Source organism: Choloepus didactylus, chromosome 9 (assembly GCF_015220235.1).
Source record: "Choloepus didactylus isolate mChoDid1 chromosome 9, mChoDid1.pri, whole genome shotgun sequence".
Taxonomy (NCBI): Eukaryota; Metazoa; Chordata; class Mammalia; order Pilosa; family Megalonychidae; genus Choloepus; species Choloepus didactylus.
The window spans coordinates 135,289,692-135,311,873 of record NC_051315.1 but is presented as its reverse complement, the minus strand read 5'-3'; the positions used below and the strand labels follow the sequence as shown (position 1 = coordinate 135,311,873).

The 22,182-nt window shown below is 62.3% G+C and overlaps 1 protein-coding gene across 1 annotated transcript; it reads right to left on the bottom strand.

The window, feature by feature from the left end:
• Positions 1-12,102: 12,102 nt before the first annotated feature.
• On the bottom strand, positions 12,103-21,010 carry PDCD1 (programmed cell death 1). The gene is made up of 5 exons (XM_037849781.1): positions 20,885-21,010; positions 15,485-15,850; positions 15,177-15,338; positions 14,353-14,387; positions 12,103-13,498 (listed from the first exon to the last, which is right to left on the bottom strand). The coding sequence occupies exons 1-5, from the start codon at positions 20,958-20,960 to the stop codon at positions 13,244-13,246; spliced, it is 894 nt and encodes a 297-aa protein (XP_037705709.1). The 5' UTR covers positions 20,961-21,010; the 3' UTR covers positions 12,103-13,243.
• Positions 21,011-22,182: the final 1,172 nt, after the last annotated feature.

The window sequence follows — 22,182 nt, the reverse complement described above, 5'->3', positions numbered from 1 at the left end:
CCGGACTAGCTTTAGGAAGCTGAGCGTCTGTGGGGTCCACACAGGGAGAGAAAAGCAGGATCCCCTGGCTGGGGGGAGAGGCTGTGACGGCTTCAGCTCCTGGGGTGCAGAGCTGCGCTGGCCCCCACACTGGAACTCCCTCGGGAGGGCTCCCACACCCTGACCTTCCCCTAAACTCTGGAGCCCTCCCCCAAGGCAAAGGGGCACCAGCTGCGCTGTGCTGTGCCCAGGGCCCCCACCCCGATGCACCCCCCATAGCCCTGTGCCCGGGGGTGCGCTGCCTTAGACAGGCTGCTGCTTCTCCCCCGGGGGCGAGCCCAGGCTCCCCGACGCCATCCGGCACACGGCTGCGCTGACTCGGGGTCTCCCCGCAGGGCTGGGACCCTGTCCTTCCTGTCTTTACATCCCCCCACCCTTTGCTGCAGACCAAGGGGAGGTAGCTTCTGCTCGGGCATCCCCAGGGCTGGCCGGGGGGAGCCTGGTCACTCACACCTGCAGAGCTGACAGGGCCATTGCAGTGACCCCCAGGGCCAGGAGGATGCTCCCCTCCCCACCCTGGGGCAGCTTCCAGTTAAGACACCTTCAGGCAATGCCAGTAACAACCAGCTGCTCTAGGGTACAGGAGAAAGGGCCGGGAGCTGGGTGGGGGCCTCAGGGAGCAGGTCGGTGGGGGTTCAGGGGGCTGTGATGTGGGATCTTTATCCTTCTCCAAAAGAAAGTCGGTGATGACACCCAGTTTCTGGGCTGAGAAGATGGGCCATAGGTGGTGGCAGGGCCTTTTCAGAAAATGCCAGAATGGACCGAGTCTGCAGGAAAAGACCAAGTTCGGCTGTGGGAGTGTCGAGTTTGGGGCTTGCGGGTGCCCAGAAGGTGCTGAATATGTGGACAGATGCATTCTGAAGCTGTTGGTCCCCACGGCAAGTGAAGCTGTGCTTGTAGACAATGGTGCCCAGAGGGGACACTGTGGGGCCACAGACCTGGGCGGGGGACCCTAGGGGGAGCTGCAAATGAGACTGAGAAGAAGGAGCAGCTGGGTGGGTGCCTCAAGCAATGTGCCCCGGAGAGAGAGGTAGCAGGCCCGGGCTGGGCGATGATGGGAACTCGGCCCTGGGGTGGCATTCAGGCATGGCTGGATCAGGCTCCAGCACCACTTCTCTGCAGTTCTCTCTGAGCTGGCTTCATTTCTGAGGGGGAGCTAGGCCACAGACCTTGCGGTCTGAACCCAGCGATGTTCAGAAAACGAATGTTGATTGCCAGGCCCCCTCTGAGAATGAGAAAAACTGCCCATGTCCTGTGTCTCATCGGCCTGAACTGGGTCACAGACGTTCCTAGGCAACCCGTTTCCTGGGCACACCGTGACCTGAAGTTCAGAGGGGACGACCCTTACGCCAGCCCACCAGCCCCCGGGCTGAGGACCAGCACCTCCTCCAAGGGATGTGGGCTGCACTGGGGGAAGGGCGGTGGGTGTAGAAACCTGAGTGAAAATTGGGGCGTGGCTGGGATGAGGGCAATGGTGCAGGGGGTTAGCCCCGCCCTGATACGAGGGAAAGCAAGACCAGAGGCCCCGGGCCCCAGAGAGGGCACCCATGACCCTAGCAAGACCTGTCCTGGTGGGAAACGGGCGCAGGGTCGAGGCGTGTGGGTGGGAGGAGAGAAGGGGACCCCGGTGCTTTCCACACCTTTGACTGCGGAGAGGAGGGTGGAGCACGGGGGCTCAGAGGGCTGGGGTTTGCATTTTGACTCCACTGCCTGAAACCCACTCGAAGGGTTCTGGGAGCTAACGGGGGTGATAGGAAACCTGGCTCCTGATTTGGGCCTCAAACTGCCAAAGGGGCCTGAAGGTACGAGGGGCCCTGGGAGCCCTGGGACTGGGCAGGAGGGCAGAGGTGAGGGCTGGGTGCCTGAGGTCAGCGACTGTCCCCGGGCAGAGGGCGCAGGGGCGGGGGGCATGGGGGGCACGGGGCGGTGGAGGGCGCAGGGGCGCGGGGGGCACGGGGTGTGAGGGGCACGGGGGCGCGGGGGGCACGGGGCGGTTGGGGGCGCGGGGGGCACGGGGGGTGGGGGTGGTGGAGGGGCGCGGGGCCGCGGGGGGCGCGGGGTGTGGGGGGCGGCGGGGGGCACGGGGCGGTTGGGGGCGCGGGGGGCGCGGGGGGCACGGGGCGGTGGGGGGCGCGGGGCGCGGGGGGCGTGGGGTGGTGGGGGCACGGGGGTGTGAGGGGCGTGGGGGCGCGGGGCAACGGGGCGGTTGGGGGCGCGGGGGCGCGGGGGGCACGAGCGGTTGGGGGGCGCGGGGGGCACGGGGTGTGTGGGGTGGTGGAGGGCGCGGGGGCGCGGGGGGCACGGGGCGCAGGGGTGGTGGAGGGCGCGGGGCCGCGGGGGCGCGGGGGGCACGGGCGGTTGGGGGCGCGGGGGGCCGCGGGGGGCACGGGGCGGTGGGGGGCGCGGGGGCGCGGGGGGCGTGGGGTGGTGGGGGGCACGGGGTGTTGCGGGGCGCTGGGGCGCGGGGACGGTGGGGGGCGCGGGGGCGCGGGGGGCACGGGGCGGTGGGGCCCAGCCGGGAGCACAGGCGAGGACAGGAGGCGCCCCCGTCCGGGGAAGAGTCAAGGGCCTGGGCGCAGCCGCACGCGGGGCCTCTGGAGCCCCGGCCGCCGTGAACCATCCCCAGCGACGGGCTGGCGACATAGGTGACAGAGGCCCCGGGCAGGAAAGGAAACCCGGAGGCGCGGCCGCGGCGGCTTTTACGGGAAGGCAGGAGAACGATGTGCCTCCTCTCCGGCTCCTGGCGCCACCTTTTTTTCCCTTTAGTATCCGTGTGAGCTCATGCTCCCTTCTACGAGCTCAATGCGTAAGTAAGTCCATCCGTGTTTTAAACGTTTATTTTAGTATGCTTTGATGCTCCCAGTTTATTGTTTTACAAAACAATGGCCTTAAATTTTAGAGCAGTCTTAAGTTTACTGATAAATTGAGCAGATGGGGCAGAGTCGCTCCCCCACTCCTGGCATTCAGTTCCTCATTGTTAACAGCACTAGTGTGATACATTTGTTGCAATTAATGGGCCAATATTGATACATCACTAATTAGTGCCTGCAGTTTGCATGAAGGCTCCCTCTGTGCTGTGGGTTTTGACAAACGCGCGTAATGTCACGTGGCCGCCATCACAGCGTCCTACAGCACAATTTCACTGCCCTCAAAATGCCCCAGGCACCACCTCTGCATCCCCCACAACCACTGATCTTTTTACTCTCCTAGTTTTGTCTTTTCCAGAGTGTTGTAGCTTTGGAATCCCACAGACTGGCTTCTCCCACTTACCAATGTGCCTTTTCCTAACATGAGAGCTCTTTGCTTCATATGGCTGAGGGAATCCCACTGTCTGGCTGTACCACAGTCTGTCCGTCCATTTCACCTGTGGAAGGGCATCTTGGCTGCGGACGATCCTACCCAGCCTCTGGTCACTTCGTTGCTTTCGATTTCTCTGGAACCTGCTGCTGTGCAAGAAGCCCCGGTTCCTTTCGGGAGGGGAGTGGTGGTTAGAGGTCGTGGTCGGGGCTGGGGGTCATCACTGCTTTCAGTCCTTTACCATGGGGAGCGTTAGGTAATGTACATTTTAAAAAGAAAGAAAAAGAATGAGTTCCCACATTTGCAATCCAAACAGAAAATCACAGGTTGTTTTTTTTTTCTTTTTAAAACTTTAAAATTTTATGTTTACTCATGCAAAAAATCTTGGTTCCTGATAGCAACAAAATTAATTATTTGTCTTATTTTACAATATGCATTTAATAGTTTCAAAATATCAGTACCAACATTTTTACTAACAATATTAATACTACTGTTTTGGTTTGCTAAAGCTGCCGGAATGCAAAATGGGTAGGCTTTGAAGAATGGGGATATATTAAGCTACAAGCTGCAAATCTAAGGCCATGAAAATGGCCCGATTAAGGCATCAACAAGAGGACTCCCTCTCTGAAGACAGGCTGCCAGCATCCGGGGTTCTGCTGGCACACGGGAAGGCACATGGCTGGCGTCCGGGTTTCATTGCTTTCAGCTCCCGGTTTCCTGGCCTCCTCTCTGAGCATCTGTGGGTTCTCTCTTACATCTCCAGGGCATTTTTTTGTTTGTTTTGTTTTGTTTTTTTTCTTTCTCTCTCCCAAATGTCTCATAAAGGACCCCAGTAAAGGGTCAAGACCCCCTTGAATGGGCAGGGTCACATTGCAATTGAAACAACCTAACCCAAAGCCTCCCCCCGCCCCCGTAGTTCTGCCCCCACGGGGTGGGTTAAAAGAACACGCCTTTCTGGGGTCCTCAACAGCTCCCAACCAGCACAGCAACTGGCTGAAAGTTCAGAGAAGGCGGCAGCTCTTTCCGTTCTTGGAGAGTGTGTGGCAGATGATGTAAAGTCTAACAGCCCTTCTAGTCCAGCTGAAACCTTGTTTCCTCTGTGGGGCTGAGCCATCAAGATGATGCACAGTTACCTTAACACACATTTGTTTCAGTTTGTTAAAAATGTTTGTGATTAACAGATGGTGGTGATGGTAGCACACCATTATGAATGTAATTAGCACAACTGAATTGTATACTTGAAGGTGGTTAAATGATACATTTTATATTGTGTGTATGTTATCACAATAAAAATAAAAATACAATTCCAATGGAGCTGTATACCACAAACAGTGAGCCCTAATGTAAACTATGGACTTGAGTTAATAGTATAATTATGATGCTGTTGGTTCATCGGTTGTAACAAATGTATCAGTAATGCGACTGTTGATTGCGGGACACTGATTACGTGCTTCAACTTGGCGGGCCTGGGCTGGGGGACCTGATCAGCCCCTGGGGAGGGTGGTGGGCACAGGTGACAGTGCCCTCCGCAGCCCCCCGGGCCTGGGAAAGTGAGGCCGGAGGCAGGCCCCATTTCCTCACCCAAAATAACACTGTTAGGGGAGGCTTGCCGGAGGGAACCGCCTTTTCCCCACCCCCTTATCTTGCCCGGACACTCCCCGTTGCCAGTGCAACTCCCATCACCACCAGTGCGCATACATTGTTGCCAGACACCGTTACCGGAGCAACTCTCGCCCCTTTTCAATCAACCTCCGCGCCCTCTCAGAACCAATCCAAGCCTTTAACCTCTACAGCTACCCCGCCCTCTAAACGCCCGATATAAGCTTGTACTCTCCCCTAATAAACTCTCTTGGTTTCTTCACCCTAAAAAGAAACGTGTCCCGCCTGTTCCTTTCTCGTCGCCCTCCATACTTTGCACGCCACCCCGCCGGGGACCTGGCCAAGTCCCCCGCCTCGCCCTCGCCTCCGGGAAAGAGCCCCCGCCGCCGGTACCCTCCAAGCAATCCTGAGAGCCTAGGATTTAGCAACCGGCCGCCACCCCCCCCGACGAATCAACTGCGACCGCAACTGGCGCCCAACGTGGGGCCCCTGGAATTAAAAGTCCTCTCCACGCAGCGGTCCAGTAAAACCACCCGCTCGCCCGGACGCCTCTCCAGCTCCCCTTCTCCTCGCCTGCAAAGTAAGGGCCACCTCTCCCTCGCCGCCCCGCGGAGCCGCCTCTCCCTCGCCGCTCCACGTCCGGAGCCGCCTCTCCCACGCCGCTCCGCGCCCGGGCCGCTCTTCCTTTCCCGCGTTAACCTAACTCTTACCCCCGACTACCTTTCGTCTTCTCTTCCTATGTCCCCCCATTCCTCCTAACACTCTTCCTCCAGTAGCTTTCCCTCTTCCCCTCCATTACTTTGCTGTGGTCCTTTGTGTCTTTGTTTCTTTGTTTCGCGCGGTGTGCCTCTTTGCGACCGCCCCCCCCCAAACTGCTCTCACTACTAGAGGCTCCTGCCTTCTATTCTCGCCGTCTCCTTCGGCCTCGCGACCACGGTTTACCTCATTTTCTTTACTCAATAATCAACCCCCCTTTTTCTTTTCTCACTCCGCTATGGGTAATCGTCTATCTGCACGCCAAGCACCCCAAGTTCGTGCTCTGGCTGGTCTCCTAGACACACATCGCTGTAAGGTGTCTGTCCGGCAGCTGCAAGTATACTGGGACCTCCTGCTGCCCTTGAACCCATGGCTCACCACTTGCCATCTTTGGGACCCTGTTACTTATGATCGCCTTATTGATCAGGTCACCAACGCCATGGAACATGAGAGCAAGCGCTTCCCTCCCAGCTTGCTCCCCACCTTAATAACCGTCCGCTCCTGCCTTCAAGGCTCCCTCCCCCCTGATCAAGGCCCCATTAAATCCAAGGAGGCCCTATCAACCCAGTCAACAGATTCAGACAGCGATACTAATGTAGACCACGATTCGGACACAGAGTACTTAGTCGAGCAGATTAACAACGCGCTCGAAGTGACTCCCAAAAAACAAAATAACACTGAGCCTCGCCAAGATGGCGAACTTCCTCCTCCTCCTTCTTCTTCCATCGAGGGGAGGAAGTGCTCCGGCGATGACGTCAGCCCTAAGCTGGGCCGGAAACCGCAAGCGCTTTACCCCGCCCTTTCACAGGGCGGAGCTAGTCCACCATCTTATGTCTTAGCCACGCCCACCGCGCCGCCGTCTTGCGACGCTTGGGGCCTCCCACTTCCGCCTCCCCCTTCGGCGAGCTCCCCCTCGGAGCCGCTACCGGCAGCTGCCGCCGCTCCTCACACCCTGCCGACTAACAACCCCTGGCTGCCTTCTACACCTCAAGGCAACCCTTGGGGCAACGCTCCCCCTACCCCCACTCCCGCGCCAAGCCCTCTGCAAGCGCGTCCTCCTTTCTTTCGTGCTTTTCGCTGCTTTCCTCTTAACCTTGCCCCCACCCCACAGAAACCGTACGACTGGTATCCCATTGACTCTGATACTATCAAGCAGCTTCGCAGGGCCGTCAAGGAGGACGGGTTAGGTAGCCCATACGCTTCCCAAATACTGCAGGATCTCGCCATGGACTTTTGCATCCCCCAAAACTGGGCCTCGCTTGCCCGTACCATTCTTAACCCCGGCCAGTTTGTTGATTGGCGTGCTCACTTCCAGGTGGAAGCAGCTAAGCAAAGTGAGCAAGACGCAGCCACTGGAGTCTATCATCACCCCGAAGCCTATTTAGGCACGGGAGCGTTTATAAATGCATCTGCCTATATTAATGCACCTGCCACCTTTTGGCCTATCCTTTGGGGAATCGCCTTACGAGCGTTTGCCAACTGCTCTGCCTGTCGGCCTAATAAATTCACCAAGCTCTTCCAGGAGCCGAGTAAGCCTTTCGCCACCTTTGTCTCCAGAGTCGAAGAAACCTGCGCTCGAAAGCCCCCCAGCCGCACCTCAAGTACAAGCAGCACACCCGAAAACCGTACCTCGGCTGCAAACAACGCATCGCCAACCCCACCACCCCGACCTCCTCTACCCCCCTCTCGCTACTCCTCTCGCTACTCTTCTCCCCTCCTCGGCCTTATCCAAGCGGCCTTCACCTCAGTGAATTCCTCCAACCCCAATCTTACCTCCTCTTGTTGGCTTTGCCTCTCCACTTCCTCCCCCCTGTATGAGCCAGTTGCCTCCAACCTCTCCTTTTCAGAAAACACAGAGGACAGCCCCTCGGAATGCAATTGGAATACCTCTGCCGTCCCCCTAACCTTTCATTCAGTCTCCTTTACAGGAAAGTGCATCTGCCCTCGCTCAAGTAACTCTCCCAACCTCACAGCTTGTGCCGACTACTCATCTCCCAGCAGCTCTGCAAAATTTCTCATTCCTCATAACTCCTCCCAATGGCTCTGCTCCTCTACAGGGCTTACCCCCTGCCTTAACGTGGAAACCCTCAATACAACTAATGAAACTTGCCTCCTAATTGTCCTTATCCCTAGGGTCCTATACCACAGCGAGGAAGACTTCTTCCTCCGCCTGGAAACAACTGCAGTTCCTGCCCCTCTGCAAAAGCGAGAGCCCATCACCGCCCTCACGATTGCCTCCCTCCTAGGTCTTGCAGGCGCTGGCACCGGAATCGCTGCATTAGCCAGTCAAGGCTCCGCCCTAACTCACCTCCGGGCGGCTGTTGACAAGGACATTCGTCACCTACAAGATGCTATTTCCCATCTTAAAAATTCTGTCAATTCCCTCTCTGAAGTAGTGCTCCAAAACCGCCGAGGTCTCGACCTTCTCTTCCTCAAAGAAGGAGGCCTTTGCGCCACCCTAGGAGAAGAGTGCTGTGTATATGCCAATTCCACAGGTCTCGCCGAGAACAGCCTAAAAAAGGTCCGAGAGGGACTGAAACAACGCAAAAGAGACCGTGAAGCCACCAGCTATTGGTCCCACATCTTTACCCCCCTCCTCCCTTACCTTCTCCCTCTCCTCGGCCCCCTACTAATGATTATTCTAGCTCTCACCTTAGGACCCTGCATTATCCGCAGAATTGTCCAGCTTGTAAGGAAACAAACGGATGCTATTTTCTCCTCGTTTGTGCAAGTCCAGTACCAGCGACTCGCCACCTCTGACGCTCCCTACTCCGAGATGACAACCAACCCTCCGCGACCTCACCGCCACCGGTCAACCCGCCGACCGCGAGGCCCTTCTCGATCGTCTGAACATCGCACCAACCTCGAGCTCCAGCTTCTCTGAACCTCCAACTTTAAACCCCCCACCCTCGTCCATCCCGCAAGCAGCAAGGCCCCTGTCGAGCGCCCGGGCGCCACACCAACGCTGAGCTCCAGCCTCGCTGAGCCACCGTCAACCCCTTTTTCCCCTCCCCGGCCTCCCCCTTCCCTCATCCCTTAGCGGGCCTCTCCGGTAAGCTTCTTCCTTTAATTAGAAAAGAAGGGGGAAATGCGGGACACTGATTACGTGCTTCAACTTGGCGGGCCTGGGCTGGGGGACCTGATCAGCCCCTGGGGAGGGTGGTGGGCACAGGTGACAGTGCCCTCCGCAGCCCCCCGGGCCTGGGAAAGTGAGGCCGGAGGCAGGCCCCATTTCCTCACCCAAAATAACACTGTTAGGGGAGGCTTGCCGGAGGGAACCGCCTTTTCCCCACCCCCTTATCTTGCCCGGACACTCCCCGTTGCCAGTGCAACTCCCATCACCACCAGTGCGCATACATTGTTGCCAGACACCGTTACCGGAGCAACTCTCGCCCCTTTTCAATCAACCTCCGCGCCCTCTCAGAACCAATCCAAGCCTTTAACCTCTACAGCTACCCCGCCCTCTAAACGCCCGATATAAGCTTGTACTCTCCCCTAATAAACTCTCTTGGTTTCTTCACCCTAAAAAGAAACGTGTCCCGCCTGTTCCTTTCTCGCCGCCCTCCATACTTTGCACGCCACCCCGCCGGGGACCTGGCCAAGTCCCCCGCCTCGCCTTCGCCTCCGGGAAAGAGCCCCCGCCGCCGGTACCCTCCAAGCAATCCTGAGAGCCTAGGATTTAGCAACCGGCCGCCACCCCCCCCCCCGACGAATCAACTGCAACCGCAGTTGATAAGGAAAACTGTGTGCGTGTTGGGGGTGGGGAAATTGGGAACTCTGCTTTCTGCATGATTATTCTGTAAAATTACAACTGCTCTGAAGAATAAATTTTAAAAGTGTTTAAGATTGCCTTTCTCCTTTCGGGTTTCATTGTTTTGGTTGTGTAAAAACGTCTCTTTGATTCCATAGCAGAAGACATTAACAAGGTAAGTGTAGCGGCTTCCCCAGCCCCCGCCCCCCACAGGTTGTCGCTTACAATAGCGTCTCTGCACATCCTTCTGCTGTTTCTTTTCACAAACACAAGCAAATGCGTTTCCCTATCTGCGTGGCTGCCCCCCTTGGGCTGCCCCTGGCTTTCTCTCCCGGCAGCGCATCCCACCCGAAAGAAGTTCCCTGCCCGAGCCTCGGCCCACAGCTGCCTGCGCCCCACTGAGGACCCGCCTGGTGCTCAGCTCGTCCCCCGCTTTCCGGGCTGTGCTGCTGCCAGCATCGCCGTCTGGGTGTCTCTCTATGGGGGCAGGTGCCTCCCTAACCTGGCCAGCTGGCGCCCTGTTCTCCTCCAGGGGGGTTTCCACTGGCTGCACAGAGGGCTCTGCTGCCCCCGGCCCCCACGGTGCCCTGTCAGACCTTCAGAGTGCTTGTCTGTCTGCTTGTAGTTGAACATGCATGTTCTTTTTAAGGGTAAAACTGCACGTCCTTTCATTGTTTCGGGGCCGTGCATGTGTGCATATATGTGTGTGTGTGTGTGTTTGCTGAGCCTTCTGGTCATTTCTTCTGCTTGCTCCCACACTGTACTTCTGCCTTGCTCTGTCCAGGCTTTTAGAAGATCTTTATCTAATAGGGACATTAACCCTTTGTGTGATATGTTGCACATTTGCACATCTTCCCTCCAGTTTGCTTATGATGATTTTTTGTCATGCTTATTGTTTTTCAATTTATGTGGTTCAATGTATCAGTCTTTTATTTAATTCCTCCTTGATCTCGAGCCACAGTTAGGAAGGTGCTCCCAGTCCTAAGCAGTAAAGGGGTCCATGCATGTTTTCTTATTTCTAGTTTTCTTTATGCTCTGAATGGTTTGTCTTTCCTTCTGTTCTCTCTTTCCTTCTTTCTTTTGTTCTCTCTCTCTCCCTACATTTATATCCCTGCTGCATTTGGGATTTATGCAAAACTATGGCATAAGGTGTGGATCCAATTTAATCTTTTTCCAAATGGCTATCATTGTCCCATCACATTTACTAGAAAGTCTACCCACCTCCCTGGTTGGGACCCCCCCTACAGCCAGTAAGGAACTTCCCCGTGCACTGGGCCACTCCCAGTCTCTCCACGTGCTACTGCCACGCCCTTTCGATGGCAACGAGTTTTACTCTCTTGTAGCCTAGTTTTTGATTGTTACCTGCTTGTTTATTTTTCCTGTAAACTTTATAATTAGCATGTCTAGCTCCAGAAATGTGGATTTTTATTGGGATCGTGTTAAATTTATAAATTAGGAAGAATTGACATCTTTGTGATGTTGAGTCATCATAGCCAAGAATGTTATGTTTCCGTTTGCTCAGATTGATGCTTGTGTGCTCAGGTTTTCCTCCCATGGGTTTCGTCCATTTCTCATTTAAATTATGCCCAAGCATTTTATCTTTTTGGTGGCTGTCGTAGACGGAATGTTCCGTGCCACTTTCTCTTCTAAGCGGTTGTTGTTTGAATAAACAGAAGTCATCTATTTCTGGATGTTGCTTTTCCGTCCTGCTAGTTTACTACTTTTCCGTATTGGTCAGAGGTTTTCTGTGGACCCTGTTGGGCTTTCTGGACACGTGCACAGAGCCATGCTGTCTGCAAGCTCCTTGGCGGCTTTCCCGTGACACTCGGTTCCTCTGATTACACACGACTTGCTGGTGGCTGAGAGCTTCGCTTTGTTCTGGATGTGGGGTGTCCGTGTCTCGCCTCGCCTGGGTCAGGCCCCTGGAGAGGTCCACGCAGCCAGCAAAGGGGCTGCAACGTGGGTGGGGGCGCGTGCGAGGGGGGAGGGGAGGAGGGGGTCCGTGTTAGGCGGCAGCCGGGGTCCCTGGCCTGGTGAAGGGGCTCGAGCAGCTCATAGCCCCTCCCCAAGCCGAGTCTCCCCCTGGAGATCTGGAACCAGCCCCACCCACCCTGTGCATCCGAGAGAGGGGCTGTGTGGCCCCCAGCACGTGCCCCCCACCCACATGTCCCCTGGCTCTGTGGCGTCCCCACCTTCTGCCCCGTGGCCACTGCTCACCCCTGCTGGTGCTGCCCAGCCCCCCACCCCCTCAGTCCCAGATAGACTCTGCCCAGGAGGGGTTGGAGCCGGTCAGGTCCGGGCACCAGCTCTCAGGACACCTGTGTATGCCGTGGGGGTTGGGGGCAGAGGGCTGTGGGACCCCAGGCACGGAGCCCTGGAAGTGCTCTCAGGGTGGCTCCTGCTGCCCTTAAACCTGAGGAACTTCGGGCCAGAGGGCTGTGTGTGTGGGGGGGGGCAGGGCTTAGGTACAGGGTACAGAGCCGTGGGAGGGGGCTGTGTCCCTGGGGACGGTGAGGGGTGGGCAGGCCAGGACCAGCCCTGTCATCGTGGTCACCAGCCTCGGCCCAGCCCAGCAGCCCAGCCCGCAGGACGGGTCTCCCTGCCCCTGTCCAGCACCCACGACACCCCAGACAGGACTCAGGCCCCGCGTTGGAGCTTTCCTCATCGTTTAATTAGCGTCTTTAATGACAATATAATAGACACAGGGGAGGGCTCCGAGGCCCCAAGGGCCCCACGTTCGGCCGAGACAGGACACTTGCTCCCGGGTCCAGGCCACCTGGGGGCCCACGGCCACCTCGCCTGTGGCCACCCTGTGTGGGCAGTGGACAGGTGGGGTGGGGAGTCGCCGGCCTCAGAACAGGGGGCGCCTGCACCCAGACATGGACCCCCCATTCCCATACCCCCCCAAATAAATAACACCGTGAATGGGCCCCAAGACAGAGGGTGGGCGTGGGGGCAGCTCTGATGCAGTTTCGTGGAGGCCCCTGGCAACTGCCCAGCTGCCACCCCCTTCCCAGGGTGGCTACAGCTGGGACTGGGGTGCTCAAACCAGCTGCACCCTTGCCCTGCCCACGGGCACCCTGGGGATCTCCCTCTCCTGGGGTCTTCTCCCAGAGCAGTGGGGCCTAGCTGGATGCTCTTGGGGTCCTCTGGAAGCCTGGGCAGGCAGCCCCTGAGCTGGGTAGGTGGGAGGCAGGGGTCCCGGGGTGGCTGGTGGGTCTGCAGCCAGCCAGCCAGGAGCAGCACCCGAGAACAAGGGTAGCACCCAGGAGGGAGTGGGTGGGCTGTGCTTGTCCTTCTTGCCCTCGTCACCTGGGTGTCAGTGTCCTCAGCTGCCCATGGGGCAGATAAGGGCTGAGGCAGCCCCCTCGGGCCCCCGCCCCCTGCAGCCAGCCCACCGCACTTGCCTGCTGCAGGCCTGGGGGAGCCCGTGGTTTGTGGGGCTGACACCAGGGCCCGGGGGGCCAGGAAGGACATGGAGGAGGGAGGTCCCGCCTGGCCGAGAGACCCCCTGGGGTGTCCAGGGCAGTGGGCATCTGTCAGGACGTGTGAGCCCCAGGCCCCGTGCAGCTGTGCTCCTGGGGCAGGTGGCATCACCTCATGCTGAGCCCACACTGAGCCTCTGCCCGGCACCCTGTGTCTCCAGGTACAGAGACCCCAGCTGGGGGCTGTGGAGAGGGTCAGCCCGTGCCCGGAGCGAGGGGTGCCAGCAGCACGGGGTGGGGGGCTGGGCAGGGCAGGGAGGGGCCTTTCTGGGCTCATGTTGGAGGGTCTGGAGGACGCGGGGGGCCGAGGAGCCTGTCAGAGGGGCCAGGAGCAGTGTCCGTCCTCAGGCCTCAGAGGCCGGGGCACCCGTGGGCCGTTGGTGGAGCCCCTGCGTCCAGGAGGAGGGGCTCCCGGGCCCCCAGCCGGCCCGCTGGGGAAGACGATGGTGGCGTACTCAGTCTGCTCAGGGACACAGGGGGCTGGGGGCTCCGGGGTCTTCTCTCGCTGCTGGAAGTCCAGCTCCCCATAGTCCACGGAGAACACAGACACGGCCAGGGGGTCCTCCTTCTCCTGGGAAAAGAGTGGGGGCTTCTCTGAGGGGCCGCTCTGTGTGCAGCTGAGACCACCCAGCCCACCTGTCTGGGCACCAGCAGTCGCTGCTGCCGTTCCAGCCTCCGAGTTTGGAGTCTGGTGTTTACCGCCCTGCAGGGACGGAACCCCGGGAGCTGCGGACAGCTGGCTCTGCGTGACTCACTGTGCACACACATTCACACACGCACATGCTGGGCTCATGGTACCGGCACACATGCACGGGTGCCCACCTGCCCTGGCGGGGCTGCGGTGGGCCATGGGTATGGGGGAGAGACCTGGGGTGAGGCCCCCTCCTCCAGGTGCCCACGCTGGTGGGAGACCCCCAGGGTGCATCGGAGGCTGAGGTTCTGCTGGGCCTGACTGGAGAGGACACTTCCAGGGACCCGGTGTCCCCCAAACACAGAGATGTGGCTGGTAAACTGAGGCTCTGGGCTCAGATGTGGCTGCCCCTATAGCCCCCCTTCTATTTCTGGGGCAAAGTCACATGGTGCAGGGGTCCTGCCCCCCACCCCGCTGTGCATCCAAGGCAGCAGCTTGTCTCGCTGGCCTCAGTTTCCCCTTTGTAAAATGCCGAGCTGCACTGGCTGGCCCCGGAGTCTGCACAGCTTTCGGAGTTGGAAATATCTCTTGAGGAGCCCACCTGGGGGCCCCGCACCTTCACACTCACACACGCGAGTGCACAGCCGCCCCCCACGCAGGGCCGGCTCCGAAGCTCCAGGACCCAGAGCCCTGGGGACTGAGGCCCCTTCCCAGGACCCCCCCGGAACCCCCCCAGGCCATCCCCCATCCTGCTCCGAAGCCAGGGAGGCAGGGGCCGCGGGACCCGGACTCACCAGAGGCGCGTCGTCGTTTCGGGCTCTGCCGGTCCCTGCAGAGAGACGCAACTGGAGTCAGGGGGCCCAGGGGCTGGAAACCCTCCCCTGGGAGCTGGAGTGGGGTCGCAGCCCAAGGGCCCCCAAGCCTGTGCTGGGGGCTCCCGGGCTCCCCTGAGGCTGTGTCCACAGACACTGACCCAGCCTGGGGAGGGGACACCTGCGGTGGGCCCGGGTCTTCTCCTGCCCGGCTCCCCACGGGAACCTGGGGCTCAGGGGCGGGGGGAAGCGTCCTGTCCAGCACCCGGGACCCTGCCTTCCGCCCCACCCCGGGTCCACATCTGCTGGCTCATCCCGGGGGGCTCCAGGCGGCTTGGGCCGGGCCTCGGCACCCAGGGCCCCTCTGAGCTCGGCCCCCAGTGGAGGGACCCAGGAGAGCCGGCTCCAGGCACTGAAGGCCCCACGCGTGGCCAGAGGGAACCATGGGGATCTGCTGCCTGGGCGCGCGCCCCAGCCCTTTCCGAGCGGGTGGGTAGGGGCACGGCAGCGCCTCTGAGGTCCGGGTGGTGGGACGGGGTGTCACCCCCCTCTGCGGCTGCCGCTGTCCCCACCACAGGCCCGGAAGCCCTTTCTCGGAGGCTGTGGCCGCGGGAGGTGGGGCCTGAGGCGGGGGCTGTGCCCTCCTCAAAACTGCTTCAGCCTCCAGCCTCGGGGCCGCTCCCAGGGCAGCACCTCGGAGGGGGCCACGGGCCAGAGGGCGGGACCCCGTCTCCCTGACCCCTTGGCAGGCAGGCTGGGCCCCCCAGAAGAGAGGGCTGGGGGGAGAGGGCTCCCTCTGGGCTTACCCGGTGCGCCCCTGGGGCAGGTGGCGGTCATGACCCAGGCGAGCAGCAGCAGCAGCAGGACGCCCCCCAGGGCGCTCGAGACGCCCACCACCAGGGCCTGGGGCTGGCTCGCAGGCCCTGGGCCGGGGCTGGGGTGCATCGTGGTCGGCTCCAGGACTCTCTCTGGGGGGCAAGCAGGAGCACCTCGTGAGGCCTGGGCCCTGCCCCCCGCCCCTCCCCTGGGTCCTTGCTCCCCTGCCCCCTCCCTGGGCCCTGCTCTCCCCTCCCCTGGGGCCCCACCCCTGCCCCTCCCCTGGCCCCCCACCCACCTGTCACCCTGAGCTCGGCGCGGGGGCTCTCGGTGATCTGCGTCTCGGGCGGCAGGTGGATGGCCCCGCACAGGTAGGTGCCGCTGTCGTTGCGCCGGGCGCCCAGCACGCTCAGGTGGAAGTCGGAGCCGTTGGGCAGCCGCGCGATGCGGAAGCGGGGGTCGCGGGCCGGCTCGCTGAGGTCACTGGGGAAGGCGGCCATCTTCTCCGTCTGGTTGCTGGGGCTGATGCGGTACCAGTTCAGCCGCAGGGACGCGGACAGGCTGGACAGGCGGCAGATGAACGTGGCGTTCGCCCCCTCGGGCACCGTGAGGTGGGCAGGCGAGAACGCCAGGGGGCCCCAGGGCCGGGGCCTCTCCGGGGAGCCTGGGAGACCGAACAAGAACAGGGAGCCTGTGAGGAAGGGGGTGCGGCGAGCCGGCAGGGACCCTTGCATGCCCCCAGGGATGGAGCACTCACCACCCGTCAGACGCACTTGGGGCTGGACTATCTCCTCAGCTGTCTGCCCCTCCCCGGCTCTGACCCCGGCCCCTGCCCCTCCACCCCGTTGACTCCAGGCGCCAATGTCCCCTGTTAGGCCTAGACCTTCGCTCTGGGCTCCCTGCCTCCCTGCTCCACAGCCCCGAAACACCCCGAGGAAGGAAATGCAGGCACCCGAGGCCGGGCTGGGCGCCTGGGTCTCCCCTGGGACCCCAGCCCGGGCACGGGGGGCCTCTCGGTGGCTCAGGCCTGGCCAATTCAGAAACATCTTGGGAGTGGGGGCTGGGCCGGCCAGTGGGGACCGTCCTGCCGAGGCCCAGTGGACTTGTTTTCACTGCGAGGAGCCTGCGGGGCCAGCTGGTCACCGTCCCACAGGGGCCGGAAAAGGGGGGCCCTGGGCTCCAGCAGCCCCGAAACACGGACCTGCCAAAACATGCAGCTGAGGGCCTGGCCCCAGGGACCCCTCCACGAGGGCCCGCCCACCGCCCTCAGCACACACGCACACTCCCACGCATGCTCACACGCTCACCCCACAGTCGTGCACACACGTGCAAGGCATACCCTCAAACACGCTCACACAGACATGCACATGGGAACAGCCACCCACACTCAGACACACACACTCAGAGACACACACGTGCTCACGCTCACGCGTGTGCACACCCCCTCACACTCACACACGCACACGTGCCTGCAGCAGGCTGGAGGGCACGTGGGAGGAGAACCCGTCCCTCCTGGCGAGGCCTGTGTGCAGGGGTGGCATCCGTGTGTTGCGGTGTCTGAGGGTCTGGGAGGGGTGTGTCTGTGACCCTTAAAGGTGGGGAAACTGAGGCTGGAGAGGCGCAGAGGCTCCTTGAGACCAAACGCAGGGTCTGCTGCTCATACCCTCAGCCCTGCCTGTGGGAGGGAAGCCCCCCGTGGCGGCCCCAGGGCTGCCCCTTTCAGCAAAACCCCGCCAGCTGCCGCCCCCTCAGCCCTGCAGCTGGCCCCAGGGACACGCTGGACCCAGACTCCCAGCAGGAAAGGAAGGTGGAGCTGGGGGGCTGCCTGGTAGGGGGGTTTCCAGTCCACCCCACTTGTCCCCAAAGACTGACCCTGAACCGCACCAGGCCGGTGACGGCACAGTGGGCGAGCCCGTCCTCCTGGGCCTGGCTCGCCGTCCCCTCGGCTCTGTCCCCCAGAACCACACTGGATCTGCCGGGACGGCCCCCACCCCCACCCCAGTAAACCCAGGCCACCTGTGGAGACCCCAGGGGTGCTCATGGGGGCTTCTGGCCTGCATGCTCCTCTGCCTCCAGGGCAGGCTGGCTGGGGTGGCCGCGGGTCAGCTCTGCGTGGATGGGCCTAGGGCCTGCCAGGCGAAGACACAGACCCGGGACCCCTCAGGGCACGTGTCCCCAGAACCAACACCGTCGCCATCCCTCATGGGCACCTCACTGGGGCCAAGTGAGGGGAGGGAAACTGCAGCCCCAGAAAGGGTGTCCCGGCCTTCGGGGTGAAGCCTGCAGCCCCTAAGGGTTTTGGCTCCCATGGTGTCCTCACCTGCTCAGGGACAGGCAGGGCAGGAGGGGACGGCAATACCACCCGGTCACGGGTGCGAGACAGGCTGGGATAGACGGGGCATGCCCACGGTCCCAGCCAGCTCAGGACCGCCCCCCACGACTCCAGCTCGCCCCAAACCCCCATTCCCCATTGCCCCAGTTGGCCTGGACCCCCCGTATCCTCCCTTTGGCCAGGCCGTGCAGATCCTACAGACCCTGCACAAGTGCCAGGCTCAAGGGTGGGTGTGGCCCTAATGTGCTGGGGTCCCCAGGTGTGGGGGGCAGCAAGGCCAGAAGCCAGCTGACCCTGTGCAAGGTGTGTGTGGGGTCCACAAAGCCCTGCAGGTCTGCGAGGGGCTGTCTCACCTGCCAGGAGGGCAGGGCTGCTGGGGCGGCTGGGGGTCCAGAGGACCAGGGCCGGGCTGGGAGGGGTGGTCTGGCCGGTGAGGGGCCTGCAGAGCCTGGGCTGCCCCCTCGGCCACCCCGGGGGGAACTCAGACCCTCTCCCTGACGCCAGGCTGAGCTACGTCCTCGCTTGGGTCCCAAACCCACACCCAGCTCGTCCGACCTCCTCCAAGAGCTCTGCTGTGCGTTTCCTACAGACACCCTCACTCAGGGGCACAGACCCATCAGGAGGAAAACTTCAGGTGAGCGGCTGCATGTTGCACTCAGTTTTGGAGCAACACAACCAGCGGCCACTGAGAGCCAGAGCCCCCAGCTTAGCTCCCCGGCCCCCGACCTGCTGCCCCAACCCTGACCTTGGCTCCCCCACCCCCCTAACCCTGGCACCCCTGACTGCCCCAGGACACCTACCCTGACCCTTCACCCTGCCCCTCACCCTTGGCTCCCCTAACCCTGGCCTTGAACTCCTTGGCCCCAGCCCCCCGAACACAGCAACACTGACCCCCCAGACCCCCATCCCCAGCAGCTCTTGACCCCTGCCCTGGCCCCTGACGTCTCCTAGAGCCCCCCCCCATCCCCACTGGTTTCTCACGTGTCCCACCCCCACCCCACCTTCTCCCTGCCGTCCCACTGCATCTGGGACTAGAAACCTGGGGTCTCCCTCACAAACACCCCCAGGCCTCCTTCCCACCCGCTGCAGCCCGGCCCCACCCAGAGCCCACCTCCTCTCCGGGCCTCCTTGGTGACCATGGCTCAGTTGCCCCCTCCCCGTCCTCCTGCCTCAGGGCACCCACAGCCGCCCCCTGTGTGGACACCTGCTGACGGACCCGGGGGCTGTGCAGGGCCCCTGCTCCTCCTTGTTGGGCCCTTGTCTGACCCCTCCCCCCAACTTTGTGAGGGTCCAGGCGTGTGTCAGCTTCCTGGCTGGCTGTCTTCTCTCGCAGGGGTCTGGCCCTGTCTGCGTGTGGGTCTCCCTGCTTGTTCTCTCACGTCCTCCCTCTGGGCCCTGCTCCCCCTGGGACCCTCTCACTGTCCAGCCCCCCACCAGGGTCTGTCCTCACGGCTGGAGGCACAGGCTGGGGGCCAGGGAAGGGCCGCGGGGACAGCCACCACGGCGAGCACAGCTGCCCCGGCCCCGGGGCGCAGGTGGTGGTGAGGAGGGCCCCTCCCCGCAGGCACAGGGCCCAACAGCAGGACGCCCGGCAGCCTCCTGGACAGAGAAGGTGGGGCGGTGGGACCGGAACAGAGTGGTCACCGGTACATGGAGGGGAGCTCAGGGGTCCACGACACGGTGGGAATGAGATGTGGATGGGGGTGTCACCAAGCGCCCTCTTGGGGCCCGGCTCAGGCTGGGTCTCTGGGGATTCCTGGGGAGGGGGAGAGCCTGGTCGTGCCCCCACCCCAGCTCCTCCGGGCTACACCCTGGCCTCTGTCCCCCTCGCTGCTTCCCGTCCTCGCTCGGGGTTGGCTGCTGTGTTGGAGTCTCTGTGTGGGGTTTGATTCTCCGCTGTCCTCTAAGTTTGATATTATTTCAAAAAAAAAAAAAAAAAATGGGAGACACCCACTGGGCCGAGCCCCCAGCTGCCATGGGACTGACGTGAGCCCACGGTGCCCATGGTGGGGCGACCCCCAGACCCAGCAAAAAAGCCACCCAGGTCATGACTCCATGGCCCACTCAGGCCACTCGTCCCAAAGGGCCCAGGGTCTCTGCCGTGGACACCCCCTTCCCCACATCCCAGGGACATTTAGGGTGGATGTGTCCTGCTGCAGCAGCACTCAGAGGGCCAGTGATGTGTGCAGGGACGTGGTGGGGACGGAGCTCGGCCATCGGTGAGCCCACCAGAAGGGCGTTCACTGGTCTATTTTGTAACTTTTCTGCATGTTTGACATTTTTTCCAAAATTGTGAGTTGAAAAGAATAAATAAAACGAATCTGACTTATAAAGGCGCTTCATAGGATAAAGATGTCAACGGCAGCCAGGAGCCCCCGAGTCTGGCCGGAAGGGGCCTGACGCTCCCCACAAATAGACCCGAGTGTCTTGCAGATGGGGAAACCGAGGCCTGTGGGGTTTGAGACTGAAAGCCTGAATATGCCACAGATGACTGTTCTCCTCCTCCCCGCTCTGGGAACCCTGGAGGCCGGCGGATGCCCGGGACACACCCGAGTCAGGCTCCTTCACGTCTCGGGACCCCCGCCCGACACGAGCCCTGCTCCTCGCGAGCCCGCTCCTCCAGCGAGTACCCACTGCGGCCGGGGCTCCTCGGAGAGGCTAACGCTGGACGCGGCACAGCCTGTGCGAGAGCCCCAGGGAAGGGACGGCAGGGACCCAGGCCGGGAGGGGACTTCGGGCTCGGGAAGGGAGGCTGGGCGACCCCGAGGGGGTGGCCTCCAGGGGTCGTGACAGGCCGCGGCAGCCAGGCCCAGAGGAAAGCAGCACCTGGTGCTGGCACCTGTGCTGGCAGGTGTGGAGGGGCTCGGGGGGTCCAGCTGGGGACCTGCTCTGAGGGTGACAGAGGCGGAGAGCCTGTGGGGCCTCCCCCGTGGACAAGGAAACTGGGGCCAGGGCCAGGGGCCCCAGACACCCCCCAGCACCCACTGTGGGCACCCCCAGCGTGTCCTGGCACCAAACAGCCTGAGGATCACAGCCAGGGCAGGTTTTACCCTGACGTCATGGTCTCCGTCTGATCAGGGAGGCAGCTCCCGCCTCCCGCCCGTTCAGGACACTGAGTCGCGCCCGGGTCAGCAGGTCCCCTCAGAGCCAGCCGTGGATGCCGGGTCAGGCCCCCAGGGCCCAGGTTGGGGGACCCCAGCCAGCCAGGCCCCTCCATCCTGCGAGCCTGCCCCGTCCCACCGGACTCAAGGAAGCTCTGGGCCGAGGGGAGGAGGCCCCGGGGGGCGGTGGGCCAGGCCCCGGCCCGGACAGCCCCCCGGCCTAGCCCCAGTGGCCCCCAAGCCCCCAGCCACCGCGGGCACCTACCTAGGAGCCGCCCCGGCCGCCAGCCCAGCTGCAGCACGGCCCAGAGGAGCGGCCAGGGCGCCCACGGGGTCCGCATGACGAGCTGGGGCAGAGTGACAGCGGAAAGGAAAGCGTCCTGGCAGGGACCCGCCCCGCGGCCCCTTCCTCCACCCCCGTGGGGGCGGGCTGCCGGGGAGGGAAGGTGGGGGCGTGGAGCCGCCACTGGGCGGAGGGCAGGGAGAGGCGGGCTGGCCCCCACGGGGCACCAGGGCCTGCGGGCAGTTTTGCGCCTCTTTGCTTATTTGTGGCGGCCTCTTTCCATTTCCTGCCCGAGCCGCACCCCCACCCGAGCCCCTGAGGCTGGAGTCTGGGGTGCAGGGCCTGCTCCCCGCCCCCACCCCTCTGCCGCCGGGGAGCTCAGCCACCCTCTCTGGGCTCAGGTCTGGGGCCCCCGGACCCTGATGCTCTCTGAGCTCCCTCGAGCCTCGGGGTTTGAAGCCAGGCTGGCTGTTCTCACCCCCACACTCTGCCCGGACCCCTTGCCCCCCAACCCCACCCCTCGACCCCGAGGCGAGCTGGGCAGGGGTGGGGCGGCAGGCCAAGTGGACCGACCCGGCCAGAGACCCCTGCCCTCACCTGGGCACTGCACCCCTGACCCCACTGCTGAACCCCTGCCCTGAGTGGCACCTCCACCCAATGCAGTGACCCCCATCCCGAGAGGCCCCCACCCAGAAGCTGGGCCCCACCCCTGCCCTGTGTGAGTGTGGCCTCGAGGGGCTTCAGGCCTGGCGTGGGGCAAACATGAATCGAGGGGCTCGAACCCAGGAATTGGGGAGGGGCAGCTGCCCAGAACCCGGTGCCCAAGGGCCCTGCTGGACAGGGTGGGGTCCTGGGAGCCTGTGGGGAGGCGAGAGCTGGTGCGCAAGGCCCCTGCCCCTGTAAGGCACTGGCTGTCCTGGCCAGGGGCATTTGGCCACTCCTGCCGGCCGGCTGCTGACCCCAAGCCCAGGCCGGGGCGTCCAGGGCCTGCTCTCCTGCCCCGCACGAGGTTCCCAGGGCCGGCCACGTGGGGTGATGGGCACTCAGCAGGGATGCAGGGGGTGCTTGGAGGGGTGGGGGCTGCACCTGCACCATAGGCCTTGCCGTCCAAGCCCGGCTGTCTTACAGCCCACCCAAGCCCCTTCCCAGCCCCAGGCAGCCCCGGGCCCTCCTTCACAGGGGGGAGTCCGGGGGGGGCGAGCCTGGCCGGACAGCCCCCACCATTTGTGAAATAATTAGATTATTTCATCGTGTTCTGCGCTGCTTTATTACAATGAATG